The 26,198-nt window shown below is 41.2% G+C and overlaps 1 protein-coding gene across 1 annotated transcript; it reads right to left on the bottom strand.

The window, feature by feature from the left end:
• Nucleotides 1–1,318: 1,318 nt before the first annotated feature.
• Nucleotides 1,319–25,804, bottom strand: LOC120053034 (15-hydroxyprostaglandin dehydrogenase [NAD(+)]-like). The gene is made up of 7 exons (XM_039000281.1): nucleotides 25,518–25,804; nucleotides 25,197–25,320; nucleotides 23,788–23,894; nucleotides 22,879–22,975; nucleotides 4,503–4,579; nucleotides 3,109–3,272; nucleotides 1,319–1,999 (listed from the first exon to the last, which is right to left on the bottom strand). Exons 1-7 carry the CDS (start codon nucleotides 25,608–25,610, stop codon nucleotides 1,876–1,878), a joined length of 786 nt encoding a protein of 261 aa, XP_038856209.1. The 5' UTR covers nucleotides 25,611–25,804; the 3' UTR covers nucleotides 1,319–1,875.
• Between the last annotated feature and the right edge of the window lie 394 nt (nucleotides 25,805–26,198).

The following is a 26,198-nucleotide window of genomic DNA, read 5'->3' as shown; positions in this document are numbered from 1 at the left end:
GGGAGTTATGTTTCAGAACCATGATGTAGCCAGAAAAATCTGTGGGGGGGGGGGGGGGGGGGGGGTTGGGGGGGAGGTGGTTATATGAAGGGACATTGTTGAACACGGTTGAAACACAATTCAGCAGGACGAAGGAGCATTTCACATACCCGGGTTTGACATGTCAGGTCTGAGATTCACGTCTTGAAGATACAATATATATAATCCATGTATGCCAGTGGAGGCTGCTGAGGGGAGGACGGCTTATAATAATGGCTGGAATGGAGACAATGGAATGGTATCAATCACATGGAAACCACGTGTTAGATGTGTTTGATACCATTGAAGAATCTAGAATATTTTGGTTACTACATGATTCCATATGTTACTTCATAGTTTTGGACAAAACATTAAGAACACCTTCCTAATATTGAGTTGCCCTCAGAACAGCATCAATTCATCGGGTTATGGACTCTACAAGGTGTCGAAAGTATTCCACAGGGATGCTGGCCCATGTTGACTCCAATGCTTCCCACAGTTGTGTCAAGTTGGCTGGATGTCCTTTGGGTGGTGGCCCATTCTTGATACACATGGGAAACTGTTGAGCGTGAAAAACCCAGCAGCGTTGCATTTCTCGACAAACTCAAACCGGTGCGCCTGGCACCTACTACCATACCCTGTTCAAAGGCACTTGAATCTTTAGTCATGCCCATTCACCCGCTGAATGGCACACATGCACAATCAATGTCTCAGTTTGAATGAGGTAACCTGTTCTGAGCAATTCTTATTTTCTCTAACGCTCCTCCTTTGAGGAGGTTTGTATCAGGCATCATCCTTCACCTCCTGTGACCCCTATCAAATGTGTGACGCTCGCTCTCTCCACCCCTCTCTTTTCCTGGTCGTAGAATCTCTCGGAAAGCCTGTTTGGTAAACAAGTTAACACAGACTGCAGCTGATAGCGGGAGGGCGGGCGGGGGGGAGAGGGATGGCGGGAGGAGGGGGGAATATCCAAATGTTAATTCCTGTCACGCATACATCCTGGAATTAACTAAAAGCAGCAAAGGATTGAAAAATACAAAAAAAAAATCTGTCTGTCTACATGCATGATTTACATAGGTCTTTGTCACAGTTTCTCCTCTCGTCAAAGCCTGTTTTACTGCATGGTAGTGGAGCTGAGGTGGACACTCCCAACGGCAACATACTTAGCCCAACGGCAACATGCTCAGCTAGGTAGCGTGCTGACAACTCCCCAGCCCGCAGGAGTCCTCTTTCTGCCAGCTAAACCTGCATTACTGTGTTACAGATACTGCGTTACGTACATAGTCATGTAACAAGGGAATGAGAAGAGGAAAGGAGTCAAAGTTTATTGTCTGACAGACAACAAAAACACAATTTTCACATATTCTATGATAATAAAGTATGCTATTGTATCATAAATAAACTACAGTTATTTGGTAGAATTGTAAACACATATTGTGCTTTGTGATAAAATGTCCATTTCATAATTGGGTAATAACAATTTTTTCTTAACTGACTTGCCTAGTTAAATAAATAAAATAAAATAAATACAGCAGTCAATGTGTACCAAGTCTCTCATACTAGTCAAATCAACTGGAGGATTTTATGATGAGGGAAACCCGAAAACTAAACCCTCTTTGTCTACCTTTGTTCACACCTATTAAGTAAGACTACTGGAATCTTGGTTACATCCAACGTAGGCATACAAATAGAGGTCCCATTAAATGACTATTCTAATTCCTAATTCAATGGGCCTACATTTCTACCAATTCAATAGACACATGGGTCTACTTTCTGAATGACTCCATACTCCGACTACTTTAAGTTCCTTTGTCTGGGTGGGTGACAGAAGTCCGACGGTATCCCGTGTTGTTCCTCTCAAGCGGACAGGGGCTCGTAGGTGTGGAAGTGGATCCCTTTAGAGCAGGTGATCTTCATCACGGCGCCGTTTAGACCGGTATCAGTTATCAGGCGCAACACTCCCTCTGCGATCAGCGACGGTCTGGGGATAGAGATCGAGAGATAGAGATAACAGGGTCGTGTTAGATAGTTCCTCCCTGGTTTATTCGGGTTGTCTTCCGCCTGGTGGCTAATGAACACGACCCAGGAAAGAGAGAGGCCATGATCATGCATTCTCTTTTTTTGGATTGAATTGGACTAGCTAACAATTTAGGTTGCAAAATGCCCTCATGATTATATCAGAGAATTCCTGAAACATGATGTAACTTAATTCAACAATTTCCTGGCTGAAAGAGATGCAAGATCAACATTCAAAAGGCCTCTTTTTGACACTGTAGCCAACAGATTTATCAAATCACCTTACCCCAGGCCAAACAGCTTGGACAAGGTATTGCGAAACACTGTACTTTAAAGCAGCTGAGCTGGTAAATGTAAGCATTCAAGACTGAAGTGCATTCTGATATAAATAACAAAACTTGGCCTGCATATGATATTTAAGTGCATCTTATCTCAAACACACTGTATTTCTCAATATTTGTCTTTGCATGTTTCGGATGCATATTGTAGCAAAGTTAATCATTTCAAATAATGTTGACAAAGTTAGTTAAGTCTTTCCTCAGAATACCCCTCAACGTTTGTATCTGTATATCTCTACCGCCGTTTGCTTCTGAAGTAGAAAACCTTATCTGATGTCGTCCAAAGCACTCAAAACACAGTGACATAGAGAGGGGACAAGACACAAACACACCAGGAAGCTTCCAAGGCCCCCTCGCTCCTCTCTCCAGATAAGACAGGGAAACTGAGGAGGGATAACAACCTCCATGGCCTCCCACACATACTATGTGAAGGCAGGATTTAAGGAGGAAATGGACACTGATTAGGGAGGCTTTGCTACTCTAGATACTGTATTACTTGATGTCGTAGAATGGAGTTACTATTTGGGTGGTTTCGCCATGTGGGGAGAGTAAGCTGATTCTAGGTCTGTGCTGACTTGTTTAGGTATAAACAACACTTGTATACATTAATCTGAAGCAGTATCCTATATACACCACATAGGTTTACTGTAAATCTGAGTTATAACGAACTTAATAGGTAATGAGTGAAAAAGGAGGGAAACGAGGCAACTTCTACACAACATGTATAGGAACTCACTGAAGCACCCCGAACTTGTGCACGCTCCTCTTTAAGTCGTCCTTGAACTTGTCAAACTTGCCCATGTTGTCCTCGTGTTCCACGGAGCGCAGGAGAGGGGTGTCCACGAAGGCAGGGCACAGCGTGTTGATCCTCACACCATAGTTCTCCACCTCGGCTGCATCCTGCGTGGGGAGAGGAAAGGAACACAGACGTGTCAGGGTGTGTGTGTGTGTGTGTGTGTGTGTGGTATGTGTGTGTGTGTGTGTGTGTCTGTGTGTGTGAGATAGAGGAGCACAAACATGTCCGAACACGGTCAAGCGTAATCACCCAGGGCAAAGGAATGTGTCTAGGCCAGTGTTTTCCATGCCTTTCCTGGAGTACCCCCAGCCATTCTACATATCACGTATTCTATTACAACATCTGATTCAACTGGTCAACTAATCATCAAGCCCTTCATTACTTAAATCAGCTGTACTGGTTTTGGATGACATACAGTATGTCTATTAAGGTAGTCCAAAGTTTACTATTTGTTCCCATATTAATTGCTCACAATGACTACATCAACGATTATCCGTAATCATGGTAATCATGGTAGCAGCCACGTTATTGTAGAAGTGTTTAGAAACATATTCTATTCTTATTTACAATAAAAGGGACTCCAAAATTATTGGGCACAAAATAATCTGAAACACAACCCAAAACAGCAAATGCATCCAGCAAATTCTTTGAGTCACAAGCTTGATGTAGTCATTGCGTGCTAGGAGTATGGGACCAAATACTAAACTTATGTATTTTTTGTACTTTCACCCCTTTTTCTACCCAATTTCATGATATCTAATTGGTAGTTACAGTCTTGTCCCATCGCTACAACTCCCGTATGGACTCGGGAGAGGCGAATGTCGAGAGCCATGCCTCCTCCAAAACATGACCCTGCCAAGCCGCACTGCTTCTTGACACACAGCTCGCTTAACCCGGAAGCCAGCCGCACCAATATGTCAGAGGAAACACCGTACAAATGGTGACAGTGCATGCACCCGACCCGGAGTCGCTAGAGCGCGATGAGACAAGGACATTCCTGGCCGGCCAAACCCTCCCCTAACCCGGACGACGCTGGGCCAATTGTGCACCGCCTCATTGGTATCCCGGTCACGGCCGGCTGTGACACAGCCTGGGATCAAACCCAGGTCTGTAGTGACGCCTCAAGCACTGCGACAAGCCAATTGGTAGGCTATACTTTTTACTACTTTAACCTGCACTTTAACCTCATAGTCATTGATTTAAAATCCACACTTTTGGAGTGCAGAGCCAAAAGAAGAATAAAGTGTTTCACTGTCCCAATAATTACGGAGGGCACTGTATGTGGAACGGCTAGGTGTACTCGAGGAGAGGTTTGGGGGTGTGTTAGAACTCACCGCTATGGCTCTGGAGAAGCCTATCACCCCGTGCTTTGTGGCCGTGTACACTGGCTGGTAGGGGGAATGAAGGAAAGCTGAAAAAGACAGAAAGAAAGAAGAAAAAACAAAGTTTACAGTCATGGTAACTCACCAACATACTCCACATGGTACCCATTTAAATCTCAGGCGTTTTTCATTGACGGCGCTTATCAACAATGCAATCACTCTAAAGTCATTGTTACAGAGGTTACTTGTCCTCTGTGTATGTGTGTGTTTGTGTGTGTGTGTGTGTGTCTGTGTGTGTGTGTTTGTGTAAGCGCGCTAAAGTGGAATCTGAGGTTTTTACTGAGATCTCATATCGCTCGCTAGAAATGAATGAGTACTGTAACTTATTCTCTATGCCTTTCCCGTCATGGAAAAACAGGATCCTCCAAGGCAAAATATTTCTCCCTATTTCGACTTAATTCAAACATGAAAAAGCTGTGTGTTTGTGTGTGTTGGGCCGGCCGCCAAGTTCTGTTTAAGCCAGAACAATCTCCAGAACATTACATTTCAGGAGAACTCGCTTCCCCCTCCAAATAATGGGCTCAACTTCCTTTTATGGACACATAAAACCTTCACCTTGTGAAGATCAATCATTAGTTTTCCCTTTTAAAAAGGATAGAGCCAGGGCAAACCTTAAGAGAAACCTGTTGTATGGAGTACAGCAAGGCACTTTGTTTCTGAAACCTCTCAACACATTTGTATAAGAGAACAGAGGTGAAATTAGAAGGAAAAACCCCTCTGGGAACATAGTCAAATCAAAGGGAATTGAGCTCAAAGAGAATGTTTACATGCATTTAAAAAAAAATGTGTGCTTAGTAGAACCATATAGTGTTCTTCAGTTTTTCTGAACCCTTTTTGGTGCAGAGGGTCTACCATGTAGATATCTTCATAGAACACCTTGAATATGGTTCTACTAAGAACCATTTTATTATATAAAGGTTATTCTTAGAACCCTCCATGAATGGTTCCACCAGCCTTTAAAATCAAATTATTTATGAAGAGATCTGTCTATCGTAAGGCCACTTGTTGACGGGCTTAGTTAAACCCTATCACAGTGGTGTTAGGAAACCCTTGGTTTACAGGCCACGTCAGGCCTGCAAGTCACATTATTCTGGCTCACAAAGTGATGTGTAATTGCTATTGGAATCTAGCCAGAGTTACGATATCCAACAAGTGGAATTGTTTAAATCAACCGCAACCTGCATTCAAAAAAATTGCCAGGGAAGATCAGGTCCTTGATGTAGTCTCAGTATTCAAACTGGAGCAACCATCTCAGTAACGCGTGCAATAAGTCCACCTACTAACAGATTGGTTTAGTTAAAAAAATAAATGTTATTTATCTTTGTGTAGCATAAAATGTATCACCCAATCAATGTACTGTACAGTTGAAGTCAGAAGTTTACATACACTTAGGTTGGAGTCATTAAAACTAATTTTTCAACCACCCCACAAATGTCTTAGTTTTGGCAAGTCGGTTAGGACATCTACTTTGTGCATGACACAAGTAATTTTTCCAACAATTGTTTACAGACAGATTATTTCACTTATCATTCACTGTATCACAATTCCAGTGGGTCAGAAGTTTACATACACTAAGTTGACTGTGCCTTTAAACAGCTTGGAAAATTAGGTCATGCTTTAGAAGCTTCTGATAGGCTAATTGACATAATTTGAGTCAATTGGAGGTGTACCTGTGGATGTATTTCAAGGCCTACCTTGAAATGCATTGCCCCTTTGCTTGACATCATGGGAAAATCAAAAGAAATCAGCCAAGACCTCAGGAAAAAAATTGTAGACCTCCACAAGTCTGGTTCATCCTTGGGAGCAATTTCCAAACGCCTGAAGGTACCACGTTCATCTGTACAAACAATAGTACGCAAGTATAAACACCATGGGACCACGCAGCCGTCATTCTGCTCAGGAAGGAGACGCGTTCTGTCTCCTAGAGATGAATGTACTTTGGTGCGAAAAGTGCAAATCAATCCCAGAACAACAGCAAAGGACCTTGTGAAGATGCTGGAGGAAACAGGTACAAAAGTATCTATACTCACAGTAAAACGAGTCCTATATCGACATAACATGAAAGGCCGCTCAGCAAGGAAGAAGCCACTGCTCCAAAACTGCCATAAAAAAAGCCAGACTACGGTTTGCAACTGCACATGGGGACAAAAATTGTACTTTTTGTAGAAATGTCCTCTAGTCTGATGAAACAAAAATATAACTGTTTGGCCATAATGACCATCGTTATGTTTGGAGGAAAAATGGGGAGGCTTGCAAGCCGTGAAGCACGGGGATGGCAGCATCATGTTGTGGGGGGTGCTTTGCTGCAGGAGGGACTGGTGCACTTCACAAAATAGATGGCATCATGAGGGAGGAAAATAATGTGGATATATTGAAGCAACATCTCAAGACATCAGTCAGGAAGTTAAAGCTTGGTCGCAAACTCTCAAAGTTGTGGCAAAATGGCTTAAGGACAACAAAGTCAAGGAATTGGAGTGGACATCACAAAGCCCTGACCCCAATCCCATAGAAAATGTGTGGGCAGAACTGAAAAAGCGTGTGCGAGCAAGGACGCCTACAAACCTGACTCAGTTACACCAGCTCTATCAGGAGGAATGGGCCAAAATTCACCCAACTTATTGTGGGAAGCTTGTGGAAGGCTACCAGAAACGTTTGACCTAAGTTAAACAATTTGAAGGCAATGCTACCAAATACTAAATGAGTGTATGTAAACTTCTGACCCACTGGGAATGTGATGAAATAAATAAAAGCTGAAATGAATCATTCTCTCTACTATTGTTCTGAAATTTCACATTCTTAAAATAAAGTGGGGATCCTAACTGACCTAAAACAGTGATTTTTTACTAGGATTAAATGTCAGGAATTGTGAAAAACTGAGTTTAAATGTATTTGGCTAAGGTGTATGTAAACTTCGGACCTCTACTGTATATGCAAAAACACATTAAAACAAACAATTCTGAAAATCACCCTGCATTAGAGCATGCTGGGAAATATGATATATGGTTGTACATAGAACCCTTCTGTTAAAATGAGTTTAACTATGAGAACTCCCAAACCACCCATGTGTTCCCGCTGAATTTCAGTCTTGTAGGAGAGGGCATAAATATGGTAGCTGGAATTGTATAGGAAACATTGTATAAAGTCTTGACCTCAAATCTTATTGCCACTTCAGCTAAAAACAGTCACACAAGTGACAAGGAGGAAAGGGATCTATAGGAGCCACAGGTTTGCTGCTGGGACACACAGGAAGCAAAGTATGTGCAATAACATGACAATATGGGTTAATTTATCATAAAACACAACCAACCATTATCTTGCAGTTTCAGGCATACTTGTACTTCCCCTTATGCCTAAGCAGCTCGAACGGAGTGCTGATAACATAAAATGTCAGACTGCTCTTCCCTTATTTTGAACTACAGTGAATGATATACTGACTGTCTTAATTGGTTACTACAGTATAATACTGAACCAAATGCTTTCACCCTTTACCCTTGTGGGAATTGGCCTATATGGATAGGGCTAAATTGAAATGTTTCTTACAGAAGAAATATGAAAATGCATAACCATTTTAGAAATGGATAGGGAACAGTTTGGAGGTAATCGGAAAATGATTAGACCAAATGTGAGTACACAACAGCTCACTTGACACAAGACTGAATCCAAATTTTACACTGTTGATTTTATGTGTATTTTACATTTAGTGTACTTTGCCACTTTTGTTGAAAACGAAATCTGAAAATACTCTGGATACATTCATTAGCATGATAAGACTATTCCTGGAAAATGTGGGGTTGTTGCAACATAAGACAAACATTACAAAGGTTTGAGTGAGGAGATTAACTGGTCTCTCCAAGTGGCCACACACCTCTCCAAAGTGTGCACAGTTCCTAAGCAATTTCAATGCACTTTTATGACTCAAAAGAAAAGTCTTCAACTATAAAGGTACTTTTGTGAGCTCTCCTAGCTGTGCCGTTGAGGAACAAGCTCACTTGTAGTTGTTTAGTTTGGAACACAGCCCTGCATCCCCACCATAACACAATTGGGTGATTCTGCAATTTCGGGCACTTTGGACATGCAAGATTTCGGAAATTAAAATGGATTGAAAAACCATTTTACCAGTATTATAATTGTCTTTGATTTGTCTAGAAATAATATCTGATAATCGCTGTGATCGTACTATTGAGGAATCTATATATTTTTGTCATTTTTCTCAGACAGCCATTAAACATCAATTTTAGTTGAAAATGAAATATTATACAATTAATTTATAACACATTTCTTATACATTTGTCTTGCATTGAACATTATTTTAGGTGCTTTTTAAGGTTTTCCTAAAATGAATAATTCAACACAACGCCTGAATGTGTGAACTTTGCCTTTGTGACAACTGAAAATATTTATTTATCATTAAAAAATAAGATATTTCCACCCAACCTTTTTGTGAGATTATGATAACAACCACATGATTTCCATATCTAAAACAAATCGATCAATATAAATTACACATAATATACTAATTTACCTAAAGGAAAGGAAGGAAAACAATATTTTATTGCAACCATTTTGAACAACAACCATTGTTAAACATTTAATTAATTTAAGACAAAGTAAGATTCCAGAGGTCACAGACATAGAAACAAAATAAAAAATTATCCTATACGATACCAGGAACATCTGCAAAAAAGACAAGGAGAGATACTGGAAGAAAAAAGAGAAGAGAGAAGTGAAATCTATCTCTGAGCTCACAAAGCTCAGGAGCAAGAGATGGCAATGGAAATGCAACCAACAGAATAGAAGACAGACTTTAAAGAGAATAGTTGCAATTGTGACCTACCTATCAGGCAATACAACACCTTAGTCACCAGATGACTTGCAGCCAGAACACGAGGCCATCAAACCTGCCCCTAACTTACCTGCCCAGACTTCTTAGCATGCTTTGGCTAGTATTACAGATAGCATATAGTTTTCACTAAATACATATTTATAGCCTGTTTGGAAATGACTGACAATAAAAATATTCTCTACACAAGTAATGCTTACCTAGATTTTTCTTCAACTTCTGGAACAACTGTCTGCTGCAGCCATGTGCTTCAGTGTCACAATACGTTTCCATGGTAACCAAGTTAACATTTTTGTCACGTTCCTGACCTGTTTTCTGTTGTTTGGTATGTGTTTAATTGGTCAGGGCGTGAGTTTTGGGTGGGTAGTCTATGTTATGTGTTTTCTATGTTGGGTTAATGGGTTGCCTGGTATGGCTCTCAATTAGAGGCAGGTGTTTGGCGTTTCCTCTGATTGAGAGTCATATTAAGGTAGGTTGTTTCACATTGTTTGTTGTGGGTGGTTGTCTTCCGTGTCAGTACATGTTACCACACGGGACTGTTTCGGTTTGTCTGTTCCTGTTCGTGTGTTCTTCGTTTCATGTAAGTTCGTAAGTTTAGGTCTGTTTAGTTCGTTTTGTTATTTTGTATTTCTAAAGTGTTATTTCGTGTTTCGTCGTTTTGTCTAATAAATCATTATGTCCACATACCTCGCTGCGTGTTGGTCTGATCCATGCTCCTCCTCATCCGAGGAGGAGGAATATGACGACGATCGTTACAATTCTCGTGACAAAACTTTATTAATGAGGAATTTGCCCTCAATGGTGGAAATGACACCACTACCAAAGGACAGGTATATTTTGTGTAAATAACAATATAAAGGGCATACTCACAACACATATTGATGTAGATTTAATTGACTTTTTCTATAGAAGATAACATGACATAATGTGTAATTATGAATGTTTTCTCATAGAAAAACATAGTGGAAGCTCAAAAGTCTGGGTCAAGGACAAAACAGTGAAATTGAGGTATAAAATGCATCTGAAAAGTAGCTAAAGTACTAGATAGAGAGGTGTAAAAAAAAAATTGGGGGTGATGGTAGTGTGAACTTAACATATAAAGAAAAAAACATATTTAAAAAAAATAAAATCACATAAATTGACCCTGAGGACATAGAAGTTCCTGTAGTTGCAGAATCACCCAAGTACTGTTGTTGTTTACGCAATCCAAAAACGGTCCATTATAAATCGCAATCAGGTTCAGGTGGGCATGATCTGAAAGCTTGTTCCATTGCCAACATAACTAGCTGTTATAAAATACGATCTTACAATGTTAGGCTTTCACAAGGAAATTCAGAAAAAACGATCGTAATTTAGGTGCATTCAGGTGCGTGTGATGCCGCAATTTGTTTCCACAATAAACAAACATAGGCTCATTCTGTTCAGAAGACCCCAGGATATGATGACATGTCATGTTGCAACTGTACATCAAACATAGTGATCATAAACGTTGATTTGGAAATGTGAATTGCACATTTGGACTCACAGGTGTTTGGCTTGCTTGTATGACATCAAAGCGATATTTCTTATAATCCTCAACATCTCATCTTTCAAAATACATCCAGTACTCTTAATTTACAGCAGTTCCCCTCACATGGACAACAAAACATGTGTAAAAGTTGCAGAATTACTGGAAGGGATGGCGGCAACTTTTTGTTGCGAGCGGTGCTCAAGTTCAGAATGCCTGTCATTAAAAACCCATACAGCGCTGTGAAGCGCAGAGCCAGAACCCTTACTGAAACAGCCACTACATTCCAATTTAGGCGCTTAATATTGCCCAAATCTGCCATTTTCAACTCGTATACAGTTATGAGAGTAAAGGGCTGCATGATTTAAAATATATTTTACAAACGTAACATACTTTTCCTGACTTTCCCAACTAACTCTGCTTGCTGTATAATCTGCAGTTCTGTCTATTGTATCTTTGACTTGGTACTGTGTTGCTGTTGTTGTCCTTTTTAAATGTATAAATCTTCTCGCCTGGGGCGTTTTATTCTCAGCAATGACGTCATATATATTGTTGGGTATGTTCACCTCCAGAGTCTTGAATGATGCATAACAAAACACATCTAGTATGATTAATGACAGTCTATAATAACACTATACGGTTTCTTGGGAGTTATAGAGTCACCAAGAACACATGATGAAAAATCCCACACCACATACTAAACACCTCCCTCTGCGGATGGGTCCTGGACTTCCTGACGGGCCGCCCCCAGGTGGTATGGGTGGGCGGCAGCGGGTCTGCACTCTGATCCTCAATAAGGGGGCCCCTCAGGGGGTGCCTGCTCGGTCCCCTCCTGTACTCCCTGTTCACCCACGACTGGATGGTCAAGCACGACTCCAATACCATCATTAAATTGGGGCGGCAGGTAGCCTAGTGGTTAGAGCGTTGGATTTGTAACCGAAAGGTTGCAAGATCGAATCCCCGAGCTTACAAGGTAAAAATCTGTCGTTCTGCCCCTGAACAGGGCAGTTAACCCACTGTTCCTAGGCCGTCATTGAAAATAAGAATTTGTTCTTAACTGACTTGCCTAGTTAAATAAAGGTAACATTTAAAAAAATATATATATATTTACCGGTGACACAATGGTGGTGGGCCTGATCACCGACGATGATGGGACAACCTATAGGGAGGAGGTCAGAGACATGGCGGTGTGGTGCCAGGACAACAACCTCTCTCTCAACGTTATCAAGACAGGGGAGATAATTGTGGACTGCAGGAAGAGGAGGGCCGAGCACGCCCCCATTATCATTGACAGGGCTGTAGTGGAGCAGGTCGAGAGCTTCAAGTTCCTTGGTGTCCACATCACCAAACTGTCATGGTCCAGACAGACCGGGACAGTCATGAGGGGGGCACGGCAACGCCTATTCTCCCTCAGGAGACTCAGGGGATTTGGCATGGCTCCTCAGATCCTCAAGGGGTTCTACAGCTGCACCATCGAGAGCATCCTGACTGGTTGCATTGCCGCCTGGTATGGAAACTGCTCGGCATCCGACCACAAGGCGCTACAGAGGGTGGTGCGTGTGGCCCAGTACATCACTGGGGCCAAGCTTCCTGCCATCCAGGACCTCTATACCAGGCGGTGTCAGAGGAAGGCCCTAAAAATTGCCAAAGGCTCCAGCCACCCTAGTCATAGACTTTTCTCTCTGCTACCACACGGCAAGCGGTACCGGCGCAAAAAGTCTAGGTCCAAAAGGCTCCTTAACAGCTTCTACCTCCAAGCCATAAGGCTGCTGAACAGCTAATATCAAATGGCTATCTGGACTATTTGCATTGAACCCCCCTTTTTTTACACTGCTGCTACTAGCTGTTTATTATCTATGCATAGTCACTATCTACATGTACATATTACCTTAATTACCACGACTAACCTGTACCCCCACACATGAATCAGTACCGGAACCCCCAGTATATAGCCTCATTAGTTATTTTATTGTATAACTTTTTAAAACTTTTGTTTATTTAGTTAATATTTTCTTAACTCTTAATTTTCTAAAAACTGCATTGTTGGTGAAGGGGTTGTAAGAAAGCCTTTCACGGTAAGGTCAACACCTGTTCTATTCTACCCACAAAATACAACCTAGCACTCTGGTATCCTGCAAACCATGATCCCTTCTGTATTTTACACCCCGAGTTAAAATACAGAATTCTGGTGTGCACATGTTGTTAATGGTTGCCGTTCATAAAAATACTTGTACATTGCTAGACATGTCTGCCTTGTCGACTTGGTAGCTACTGAGGTAAGACAGGTGGTCTCACCAACAGCACACATACAAACGTTCTCGTCAGAATAGCCCGGTTTGAGATAGATGATTACGCGTTACCCTTTATGCAGAATCAGCCAGTTACTGCTGCTACGGGGCGAGCCCAAAGGGAGGTGCTGATTTGAAGTGGGCTGTTCCTTCGATGGATACATGAAGCCGGGCCTTTGCTGACAAGTTTCTCAAATACCAGCCCCTCGTATCACGCTTGGACAGCCTTGGATATAAGTGCAAGTTGGTGACAGTAGTATTTGACAGTCTCGGCCACGTGCATATGGTGAGTGGCCTTCAGATTGCAGAGAGCAAAGCAACTAGCCAAAGTATTGCTCTGGTTCAGCTGTTACTGGCAGCCTAGCTTTGTGGAGAAGGTGCTTTTTCTATCCTTAAAGTGCTCTTGTATCCAAGACCTTTAAAATATTTTTTATCCTTCTTAATGTAATGTCATTTGTGGATTCAAATAAAGTATTTAAAATGTGTACGTGTGTGTTTTCCTTCCCCTCAAAATGCTCCAAGATTATTGTCAACTGATACCCTTTGTACATTTCAGGTTAGGCTCCTCTTACCACACATCATGAAGAACAGGGTGAACCAAAACAGTGATTTACATCAAACATACCGCGATCCAATATAGGAGCTGTCAGTCAGTCAGTTCGTCAATCAGTCAGTCATTGCATGACTTGCCAGTGAAGGAAGAAGCCTGTACCGAACACGGCAGTGGGTCCACCTACATTCCAAAGCTCCTTGTCCCATTAGAGGCAGCTGCCATTTAAAGCGGGGCCTGTGAGCGCCTGCAGCTCTTGCTGCGGTTGTACATCAAGCAGCATCTTGCCAACCGTTTCTTCTCAATGGTAAAGAAAACAAACTGATGTCATGTCAGCGGTGTTTTGGCTTTGGGGTAGAGATAATGTGTGATGCTGTTGTCCATTGTAGCTAGCCTATCTAACAGTTCTATCGCTGTTACATAATCACGTTTAGAGTGATTAAAACAATATTTAGCATATTTAGATCTTTTCCCTTTCTGTAATACATTTCCAGTGTTCTATTTATGACACTCAAGGTGCACGTTGATGGTCACTAGGCTTTATACTGAATGTTATGGATTATGCTCATATCGGTTGATAGTGATTGACACCAGACTGGAGGTACAAGGACACACTGACTGTTCACGGTTGTATTGACGACCTTCTGTGGACACTGATTCTGTAGCAGCTGACAAAGCCGCTGCCTTTGTTTTGAACTGCGAGCCTCTCGGTCTGGTGTTTCCAGAACATTTGGTGTTGTCTGACTTAGAATATAAAGGGCCCGTCTCCAAGAGGCCAGTTAGAAATGATATCTGCTTCTGTGCTGGAGGCGTCTCCCTGTTGCAACTTGCAATAAACCAGCTTTTATTTCTCAATTCTCTTTTCTTTAGTCCATCTGGAAATTGCGAAGAGGATGAGACACTATGGTTTTCAGCCATGTTCGTTTAGCGAAGCTTCAGAATCAGCTCTCTGGAAGTGAGTCAATTGTGTTTACCCCTCTGTGGTGGAGACTTTTCTGGCTTCTCTCACCAAGAGGTATTTCTGAAATTTGATGAATGAGCCTCGTTGTACTGTCAATTAATGATCTTGGTTTTGTTGTAATTGACTTGGTTAAAAGTCCGTGGGTAAAAGTCGCTTCTCCAGTCAGCTGCATCTGTGGTTTGTGTGCTGCAAAACACTGAATTTGGGAAGGGTGTGCCTTGTTCAACCCGGGTGGGGTTCCGAGTATGTGAGTGCTCTGTGAATATCGATAATAACCCATTTAAAACCTCAAGTGGCATCGGCAGTGTCGTACTTGTGGGAAAAGTAACCAATCAGTTTTAAATACCACACAATTGGGAGAGCCCTCTGGGACCAGTGATTAGCAACATCTGGTCATTTTTAGATACTGCTAGCAAAGGATACAGTGCTACTGTTTGCATAGTGTGTAGCAGGGAGGTTATTTTGGACAAGTAGGGCATAACCTCTCGTGGGTAGAGCCTGTGTGGAGTGTTCGTTTGTTTGTTTGGTACAGTTGTTACCTCAGTTTGTGGTGGTGTCAGAGTGCGGGCCCGTTCACCATAGGTGAACTATACGGTTCACTTCCGTGTCTGGTACGTTACGGATCCTGTTCTCACGTTTTAGGTTGTTGGTTCACTTTTGTGACTGACTGTATTCCCTCCCCCAAATCTAGACTGGAGTTGCTTACCAAGACGACACTGAATGTTCCTGAGTGGCCTAGTTTCAGTTTAGACTTAAATCTGCTTGAAAGTCTATGGCAAGACTTGAAATGGCTGTCTAGCAAAGATCAACAACCAACTTGAGAGAGCTTGAAGAATGTTAAAAAGAATAATGGGCAAATGTTGCATAATTCAGGTGTGCAAAGTTCTTGGAAATTTACCCAGAAAGACTCACAGCTGTAATCGCTGCCAAAGGTGATTCTAATATGTATTGTCAGAATCACCACATTAACCACTATTTACATTGACCACTATTTACCACTTTGACATTAGAGTATTTACCACTTTGACATTAAAGTATTTTGTGTAGATCGTTGACCAACAATTATAATTAAATACATTTTAATCGCACTTTGTAACAACAACATGTGGAAAAAGTCAAGGGGTGTGAACACTTTCTGAAGGCACTGTATCGGAATCACCCACAGGCATGGTTGGGGAATGTCTTGTTTTGGTTTGTAGCATAACTTTCACTTATCTGCTAGCGACAGCACTGAGGAATAGCATCTACAAGTAGCGTAATGATAGAATATGATGTTACCAGGTGCACAGGGATGTGTTTACACGTCTATAAAATATTTGGATGATCTTGGACATGCACAGAGTTGTACCTCAGTACAACCACGTGGTTGTAAACTGGTTGAAATGACGTCATTTCAACCAGCTTTGCCTGTTGTGCTGGGACAACTTGAATCGGAAGCTTCTCTCTCTCCCTCTCGAAACTATTATGCAATGAGTAATGAACGAGGAACGAGAGAGAAAGAAACGAAAAAGAGAAAGAAGCTGCTGAGACAGGGGAAATAAACTAAAAAACATCACAGGAAGAAATGGGGAGGCAGGTAGCCTAGTGGTTAGAGCGTTGGAATAGTAACCGAAAGGTTGCAAAAATTAATCCCCGAGCTGACAAGGTAAATATCTGTCGTTCTGCCCCTGAACAAGGCAGTTAACCCACTGTTCCTAGGCCGTCATTGAAAATAAGAATTTGTTCCTAACTGACTTGCTAGTTAAATAAAGGTTAAATTTAAAAATTTAAAAAAATCTACCTCAGCAGGAGAATGATTAGCCTCCAGTCTCCAGTTAGGACAGTCAACTCAGTCCAAAGTTCCGTTGGATTTTGAATTCCAGCCCAGGATCTAAACAACCTACATGGAACTATTTCACAACTCTCTCTTAGTTGCTCAGTGTATGAGTTTGGGGATTAGGTCCGAACAACCACAAAATCCTGTCATCCAACACAGCCACAGAACAATAATTCACCAGAACCCCATGATTGATGTCAACACACAGACAATGCGTATGAATGAGCCCAATGGCGTCATATGTCAGAGTCATACGTCTCGCTTGTGATAAACATATAGTCTTGATTACATTTAGATTTATGACATCTGGGAGATTCTTGGCCCACGGTTGTGAACTGTGATATTTCCTCCTACTCTCTGCAGGCAAACCTTAGGGAAACTTACTTGGAGTTGACTGTGCTATTGTTTACCATGCAGGGTCTCAAAAGTAGAGATGAGGGGATAGATGTGCAGTGTCAATGTAAAGTGTGTGACTGAATAGAGTCACATGGAATATTTAGCAGAGATTCATCTTAAACGGTTTGTGAATTGGCTGAGAGAGAATGGAGTTCAGGCATATCTGTGTCAAAGTGCAGACAGAGACAGACAGACAGACAGACAGACAGACAGACAGACAGACAGACAGACAGACAGACAGACAGACAGAGAGAGAGAGAGAGAGAGAGAGAGAGAGAGAGAGAGAGAGAGAGACAGAGACAGAGACAGAGACAGAGACAGAGACAGAGACAGACAGACAGACAGACAGACAGACAGACAGACAGACAGAGAGAGAGAGAGAGAGAGAGAGAGAGAGAGAGAGAGAGAGAGAGAGAGAGAGAGAGAGAGAGACAGAGACAGAGACAGAGACAGAGACAGAGACAGACAGACAGACAGACAGACAGACAGACAGACAGACAGACAGACAGTGATAAGGAGGGAGGGCGAAGAGAAAGAGAAAAGAGAGCCAACATAAAACACCAAATAAAAACGAAGCAATTCCCAAACCTTCCATAACAAAGCCATCACCTGCAGAGAGATGAACCTGGAGAAGAGTCCTCTAAGAAAGTTGGTCCTGGGGCTCTGTTCACAAACAGACCTCAGAAAGCCCCAGGACAACAACACAATTAGACCCAACCAAATCATGAGTAAATGAAAAGATAATTACTTGACCCATTGGAAAGAATTTACAAGCATTACACTACACTAACATCTGCTAACCATGTGTATGTGACCAATAAAATGTGATTTGATTTGAATTAACAAAAGAACTGAGCAAACTAGAATGCTATTTGGCCCTAATCAGGTAGTACACTTGGGCAGAATACATGACCACTGTAACTGTGTAACGGTCTTCGTTGGGAGAAAGAGAGGAGGACCAATACGCAGCGTTGTATGTGTCCATAATATATTTTAATGAAACAAACGAACACAGAAACAAAACAATAAACGCCACGTGAAATACAAACCGAAACAGTTCCGTGTGGGACAAACACTGACACGGAAAACAACCACCCACAAAACACAATAGAAAAACAGGCTCCCTAAATATGGTTCCCAATCAGAGACAACGACAAACACCTGCCTCTGATTGAGAACCATATCAGGCCAAACGAAAAACCCAACATAGAAAAACAAACGTAGATAAGCCACCCAACTCACGCCCTGACCAAACTAAAACAAAGAAAATACAAAAGAACTAAGGTCAGAACGTGACAAACTGACACAAAATTAAGAAAAGCTTTGACTATGTACAGATTCAGTGAGCATATCCTTGCTATTGAGAAAGGCCGCCGTAGGCAGACCTTGCCCTCAAGAGAAGACAGGCTATGTGCACACTACCCACAAAATGAGGTGGAAACTGAGCTGCACTTCCTAACCTCCTGCCAAATGTATGACCATATTAGAGAGACATTTTCCCTCAGAGTACGCAGACGCACAAATTCCAAAACAAATACAATTTTGATAAACTCCCATATCTATGGGTGAAATACCACAGTGTGCCATCACAGCAGCAAGATTTGTGACCTGTTGTCACAAGAAAAGGGCAACCAGTGAAAAACAAACACCATTGTAAATACAACCCATATTTACTTTCCCTTTTGTACTTTAACTATTTGCACATTGTTACAACACTGTATATAGACATAATATGACATTTAGAATGTCTCTATTTCTTTGGAACTTTTGTGAGTGTAATGTTTTCATTTTATATTATCCATTTCACTTGATTTGGCAATGTAAACATGTTTCCCATACCGATAAACCCCTTTGAATTTAGAGAACGAGAGAAAGAAAGAGAGAGAAAGAGAGAAAGAGAAAACTCACCATCCTCCAGTTTATATACTGTTCTACCTTAATCAAACACAAGCAACTATGTTTTCAGCACTGCTGTTTACATTCCAAAGGCCTGAGAACAGCCTCCCAACGATACAGTCTGTTTTCTGATCAAATGATTATAATTTCTTAGAGTTCGCACTGGAGATTTCAAGCACAACATTCTCCAGTTGTATTTACAACTGTTTTATTACTGAAACTTAATGTATTACCTATGTTATTGTCAAGTAGTATTTCAACAAGCAGACCCAGAGGCCGGCACTAGCCTTTTGGGGGCATAAGTGAGATTTAGTGAATTTATTATTATATATTTTTATTTAACCTTTATTTAACTAGGCAAGTCAGTTAAGAACAAATTCTTATTTACAATAACGGCCTACCGGGGAACAGTGGGTTAACTGCCTTGTTCAGAGGCAGAGCGACGGGTTTTTACCTTGTCAGCTCGGGGATTCGATCCAGCAACCTTTCGGTTACTCTTACTCTTACTCTAACCACTAGGCTACCTGCCGCCCCAAGTTGGGCTCCCCGGGCAAACCATTTTAGTGGCCCCTGTGATAGAAACATTACGTATTTACCTGATTTATTTGATATTAATGGTTAACAATTAATATTTAACTAATAGTAAGATATTTCTGTTCTACTAATGCTGTGTTTTTATGGTCTCCACTCTAGTTCCCTGTAGCTAATCTGGGCATATAGTCGCTAGAGATGGCTTGAGCTGACAAATGAGTTAATGCAGTGGCATTACATAGACAAGAATGTGTTTTACTAGAGATAGCTTAAGAGTATAACAATCTCTCATTGTCTCAAAATCATCCTGGCATCTGGGAAACTAAGCCAGGGTGGGGTTAAGACAACAACCCCGTGCAGATAGCAACCGGATGAACCCTTATGACGCCCCTTGGTCTGCATGGGCCATGACTAAGCATTCTGAACCAGCCATGACTAAGCATTCTTAGTGTCAGCTATATAAAGAACTCTGCATTTCTGTAAAGGTTAGGCTCTCGGGTTGACCAGTCTCATTATTGCTATAATTAAATCGATATTGAATAAAGATGATAGTTTGAAGAAATGACAAAGTTTCTCTCACTTGATTAGAATATTCCACGACCCCCCCTCGACAGCGGATAGAAAAATGTACGTTTGAAAGTCAATTTCCTGCATTTCTACCATTTTGTCCATGACTTATGCCATGTAAATAATATATGAGTGAGGGTGACCAACAAAATCAATGGGGGCCACCTGGAGGTCAGGGGCCCTGGGCACGACCCCAGCATTCCCAGTTGGTATTCGGCCATGATTACTACAAGTTTAGATAGCTGGCTAGACTAACTTACCAATACATTTTTATTTTGCTGACATGGCTAATTGAGTGACTGTCAGTGACGGACATAACAAGAGACAAATTGCTGATGCATAACCAAATTACGAACTTGCACCTTATATATTCTACTATTCTAACTCTTAACAGTAAGTTGAGACCCCGACTGAGTAAAAAAACAAAAAATAGATAGATCATTATTTTTGGGGGGAGCATAAGCTTATGTCACTTATGCCTAGAACTGGCCCTGTGCAGACCAATGATAATAGATACAATTATGTTGAAATTAGACAAGAGCACCTGACTCAAAGTCCACAAGTACTATTGCACAAACTGTGGATCTTGGCACAGAAGTCACAACACCACATGACCACCACAGCCCAGTGTGAGGCGTGTCCACCTGTCCGGTCTCTGCACTCTGTCGGCATACATGTTAGCTCCCTGTGACCGCGTGTTCAAGAACCCAAAGGGGTCACGGGAAGGGAAATCTGTGCTGCTTACCAGACCAGGGGTCTCATTTATCAACCATGCATAGGCACAAATCTGTGTGTAAACCACGCATGGAAAAACGTTCACGCAGTGTGAAATTGATCAATATGAACATTTGCTTGAGAGTGTGTGTAAATGTACACACAGCCATGACCATGCGTACGCACAGGACCAAGTGGTGGAATAAGGAAACTGCTTGTCAAGCGTAGAATGGGGAAAATATGTTAAAATTGTGAGAGTAATAATTAAATCATTTTTCAATTTTAATTGCATTTCCATTGGGAATTCATGAAACATCGCTTGGCACGCTATATAATTTGACCACATCAGTGCATTTGTTCCAATAATAATCCATATAAAGTACAGTAATTTGTTATAATGAGAGGTACGTGTCAAAGTGAAACCATTGTTGACATTCTATAAGACTGAGATAATGGGAAATTGCATGAGAGACGGCTAACCTTGCTCTGTTGAAAGATTTGGCACACGCTGCATTTTGCAGAGAGCGCGTTTTTACAGACAGATGGCACATTTTCTGCATTAAGTACAGATTGGCTCATCAGATATCGTTTCCAAAAAACAATCGTATAGGATTTTTGAGAAGATTCAAGACGTACTTTAACCATATATGGTCAAAATCCTCCCTTTAAAGCCAGAGGGGGATATACAACTCCGTACCATGAAATATAACGGCGCAACCCCCAAAAAAACGAAGAAAAAAAATATTTCCGTAACTGAAATAGAGGTGCTAGTGTCAGATAGAGTACAACCAAAAGGTTTTATTTGGCTCACTCAGTTGTGACTTGACCAGTAAAAATAAAAACAACTACAAAAAGAGGACCATTGGGACAATTCAAGTTGCCTTAGCAATGGCAAATATACTTCAAATGAGTAGGCAACACTCGCCAACAAGCCATCCATCCATCCATTTCTGTTTACATAGTTGAAATCATTTAGGATGGTGATGTTATGCTGATGCGGGTGCCGTCTATTGCTCCGTTCGTGTTTGGGAACCCACCTGTTGTGAGATGGTGCATGGAAATTGTATGTGTTAATGTTTGTTTTGCTGATGATTGCGTCGAAAATATTGGCTCATGGAGGGCTGTGATCGGCAAGCACCCACTGAAAAGTGTCCGTTGCCGAAAACCAGAGGGTGGATAGCACTTGGATGTGCACCGGAATGGTATGCATTTGCCTTTTTAATTAGGGGCGTTTCAAAATGCAAACAGCCAAGGTTGTGCTACAGCACTGAGGCTGAGAACAAATGGTATTTACCAATGGTTATCTCCTACCAGACGCTTGTAGGATTGGTTGATAAATCACAATTTTTCTATGAGTACCACCATTCTAAATTCCGTTTGTTAGTCCAAACCCCACCCAGCTGGTACTCAAGGCAGACTTGAGAAAACGCAGAAAGCATTTGAAAGATTTTGAATAGTATGTGAACCCAGGTGTGCTGCTTCTATGAAAACAGATTTAGTGACACTTGACTGAGTCTCACAGTCAGTGGGCTGTCTGTCATGGCATTACTGTCTCCACTGCAACAAATCTCTCCCAATCCAACACAGCCCACCACACACCAAGTTGAACCCCGACCCCACCACCACTTCCTTGTCAGTTTAATGATTTTACTGCCGGATCAAGATGTAAGCCATTGAACCACAGACAGACATTCAGACAATTCTTGCACAAAGTGGTTGACTTGGATTGCACTAATAACATGCTTTCTCAATCTCCACATGCTGCTGTGGAGAAACACTGAAAAATGAGAAGTACTGTAGTTGTTAGTTTGCCGACTGAGGCGATAGAACAGCCTGAACCTACCCCACTAAGCAAATAGTAGACGCACACAGCAATGCTCGTTGTCCACTGTGAAAACAACATCAAACTCTAATCTATCAAGCGGTAATGTTGTAATGTTTGCCTTACACCTGTGTTGTGTTGTGTTATGGTACACTGTGTAACCATATCGTGCCAAAACAAAGGCCTGGGAATTTCAACAATAACAGTGAATGAAGTCATTGTGGTTCTTTATAGCTGATGACCTGTGACATATTCCAGTACATAGGGGTTGCTCACATCTGCTGAAAGCAACCGCATTGCCAAAGACATAGCTAGTCATTCCCACATCCACATCCACATCCACCACTGTTGCCCTTTTTCTTATGTCTGTGAAGGCTTCAATCTAGTGACGTGCAGCGTACAGTACACAAAGTACTGATGCATGTATGGAGCAGCCTTACCTGCCATGGATGAGACATTGATGATGACTCCTCCTTCTTTTCCATACTCTTTGCTCATATGATCCAGGGCCAGGTAAGTTCCCTTGATGACGGATGTCTATGGAGAGAAACAAGAGGGCTTGAGTTTCAATATCCAACACAAACAACAGTCACACTGTTTTGCTCTTATTCAGACTGTGGTAGAACTCTTCGTTGATGTCATGTAATGTGAACTAGGCTAAACTACAGCATCATGTAATATAATGTAAACTAGGCTAAACTACAGCATTGTGTAATATAATGTAAACTAGGCTAAACTACAGCATCGTGTAATATAATGTAAACTAGGCTAAACTACAGCATCATGTAATATAATGTAAACTAGGCTAAACTACAGCATCATGTAATATAATGTAAACTAGGCTAAACTACAGCATCATGTAATATAATGTAAACTAGGCTAAACTACAGCATCATGTAATATAATGTAAACTAGGCTAAACTACAGCATCATGTAATATAATGTAAACTAGGCTAAACTACAGCATCATGTAATATAATGTAAACTAGGCTAAACTACAGCATCATGTAATATAATGTAACTAGGCTAAACTACAGCATCATGTAATATAATGTAAACTAGGCTAAACTACAGCATCATGTAATATAATGTAAACTAGGCTAAACTACAGCATCATGTAATATAATGTAACTAGGCTAAACTACAGCATCATGTAAGATTGATTTTGCAGTTAGTCAAGTAACAGATTGTTTTGGAAAAATAGATTTTCACAAACTATCTCAATGACAAGACATTCAATGACAAAAATACATTCAAACTAACATTTACTGGTGTTAGTCACACACACACACACCCACCCACCCACCCACACCCACCCACACCCACCCACCCACACCCACCCCTCTTACCAGATTTACTTCAATGGTCTTCTCCCAGTCCTTCTCATTGTTGATGCCAGCATTGTTGACAACAATGTCCAATCTTCCAAACCGGTCGACTGTACTTTGAAAAGCATCTGCAATATGAAAGAAGAGTCCAACACTTAGGTTGATTAACTATAGATTTACCCCTACAAGAAGAACACTACCAGTCCATAGGAGATGGACATTTGTCAAGAACATTGCATCTTTGTTTATTTACATCTAAACTATAATTTAGATTCTATATAAAAGAAGAACATCTAGCTCTTAGATTGATTATACAGGTTATATTTACTACAAGAACACTGCATCTTTGTCTATCTAAGTAAACAAGTACATCCAAACAATTATCTAAGCCACAAAAACTGCAATTTAACAGGTATTCACCAGCACCTGCCTTTCAGCTGAAAACATTCCACAAGAAAACCTTCAATTTAAAAAAGTATATAATAATAATCACCTTAACCAAGGTAGGAGCAACAAGTCAAGTACGTTGCTTTACTTAAACAACAAATGTCTAACAAATGTCCAGTCTCACAAGACTAAATAGACTGTGTCGACGTTTAAGTTTCAGTCGTGCATTGACAGTGTTCAGTGTTGGTTGAATGGACTCTTATAAGCACAGATATTTAGGTAAGGCTACATCCAAGAACATTCCAATGTCTTTTACCTGTGGCGTTTTGGAAATCATGTCAAAAGTAACTAATTCATTTCCACACAATGAAAGTCTGTTTCAGAGGTGAATGATGTCTTAAAATAGATAAGCCTAAGGCCTAAAGGTGATCGAACATGAGAATATTCGGAATTCTAAACCACTGCGCAGCATGATATAAAATGGACTATTATGCATTTAGGAAAATGCTAAAGTTAGACTAGGCATATAGCTATACTTTAAAAAAGTAGGTTAGGCTAATAACCTATAATAACCTCTAAAGAAAAAATAGCAGTACCCTAGTAAAGTTGCAATTACCTTTGCCTAGTCAGACTGTTACCATGGTTACCCCATGGTAATCTATTCTTTACAAGCTAGAATGTTGAATACAATTATATGTACATTTACTTTACCGGTTGTCCATACTGTTGGTCCTTTTTACCGTAAGGAAGTGGCGATAAAATGTCCATAGGAATGTATAATCAAACCAACTTTTCAAACCGCTGGTAGTGGGTTCAGATGTTTATCACCTGAAACATGCTCACACGATGTAAATACATACAAGCGATGTATGCATACTTTCCGAGCTCGTACACGTGTTTATATTGTTTCGTGCATGTGCCAGGTGATAGAAAGTAGTATCCGCGCTTAGAGCTTGTGAGAGGAAATGTTCCAAACAAATGAATTGCATTCATCTCAGACTATGAACCAGAAGTATCACAGTTTTATTGTCAGGCAACATTACCTTTAAGTTTCAATCTGTCCGTCACGTCACACTGAATGAAAATGCAGTTCCCATCTCCAAACTCTCCATCTAAAATCTTCTTGCATTCCTCTCCGACACTTTGATTCAAGTCAACAAGTGCAACCTGCGGATATAAAATCAGAACATCTACAAAACTATGTCCAAATATTTAAAGAGGTTCTTGTGCAACACAGTTGGTTTTGGCTCCATACAACCACAATAAGTTGGTACAAGCGCCGCGCGTAAAATGCGTAAAGTAACCAAATCCACCGTCCATTTACGGGCGACAATAGGCTAATAACTTTATATATAAACACAAACCTTTGCTTCATTCTTCAGTAGGCTTTCTGCGACGGCTCTGCCGATGCCTTGCGCACCGCCCGTAACTAGAGCCACTTTACCTCGCAGAGTCATCTTTTACGCTTCATATGGCTGCGACACGCCGCGCTGCTTTATGTAGGCTTCTATATCATCTGGTACATTAGTTGTCAGAAAAGGGGCGTGTGGTGTATATAGCGCTAAATAAACACACGGCGGATAATTACGCCGTCTCGTCTTTCACCTTTTTCATATTCCAAACCGATCTCCTAGTGAGATAGCTCACTACTGGCATCATAGAATAACATATTGCTCAATTTAATATGATCTCTGTGACTGGCAACAAACAGCATGAGGGAATAGAGGCCAATGGTCATATTGGGCAACCATGCAGTGAAGTCATAAAGCTGACTATTGGTAGGCCGACAGTCTGTTTTGAAAGGCAAAAGCTTTACGTTAAATTGGGAATGCATTTTATGACGTTGACATATAGACCTACAGTATATGATATCCCTTCATGTGACCATTGGCCTCTGCCAAGAGGCCTGAAACTTAATCAAGGACATCAACCACCCGAGCCACGGCCTGTTCACCACGCAATCATTCAGAAGGCGAGGTCAGTACAGGTGCATCAAAGCTGGAACCGAGAGACTGAAAAACAGTTTCTATCTCAAGGCCATCAGA

This window comes from Salvelinus namaycush, chromosome 8, assembly GCF_016432855.1.
Source record: "Salvelinus namaycush isolate Seneca chromosome 8, SaNama_1.0, whole genome shotgun sequence".
Lineage (NCBI taxonomy): Eukaryota > Metazoa > Chordata > Actinopteri > Salmoniformes > Salmonidae > Salvelinus > Salvelinus namaycush.
The sequence above is the reverse complement of the archived record's forward strand: the minus strand, read 5'-3'. Positions and strand labels throughout refer to the sequence as shown.

Excerpts from the sequence above, each read along its gene's own strand:
- LOC120053034 (XM_039000281.1), bottom strand. The coding sequence starts at position 25,610 with ATGACTCTGCGAGGTAAAGTGGCTCTAGTTACGGGCGGTGCGCAAGGC. Across the intron at positions 25,321-25,517 it reads TACTGAAGAATGAAGCAAAG|GTTGCACTTGTTGACTTGAA; the intron begins GTTTGTGTTTAT and ends TTATATCCGCAG. Across the intron at positions 22,976-23,787 it reads AGACCATTGAAGTAAATCTG|ACATCCGTCATCAAGGGAAC; the intron begins GTAAGAGGGGTG and ends TTCTCTCCATAG.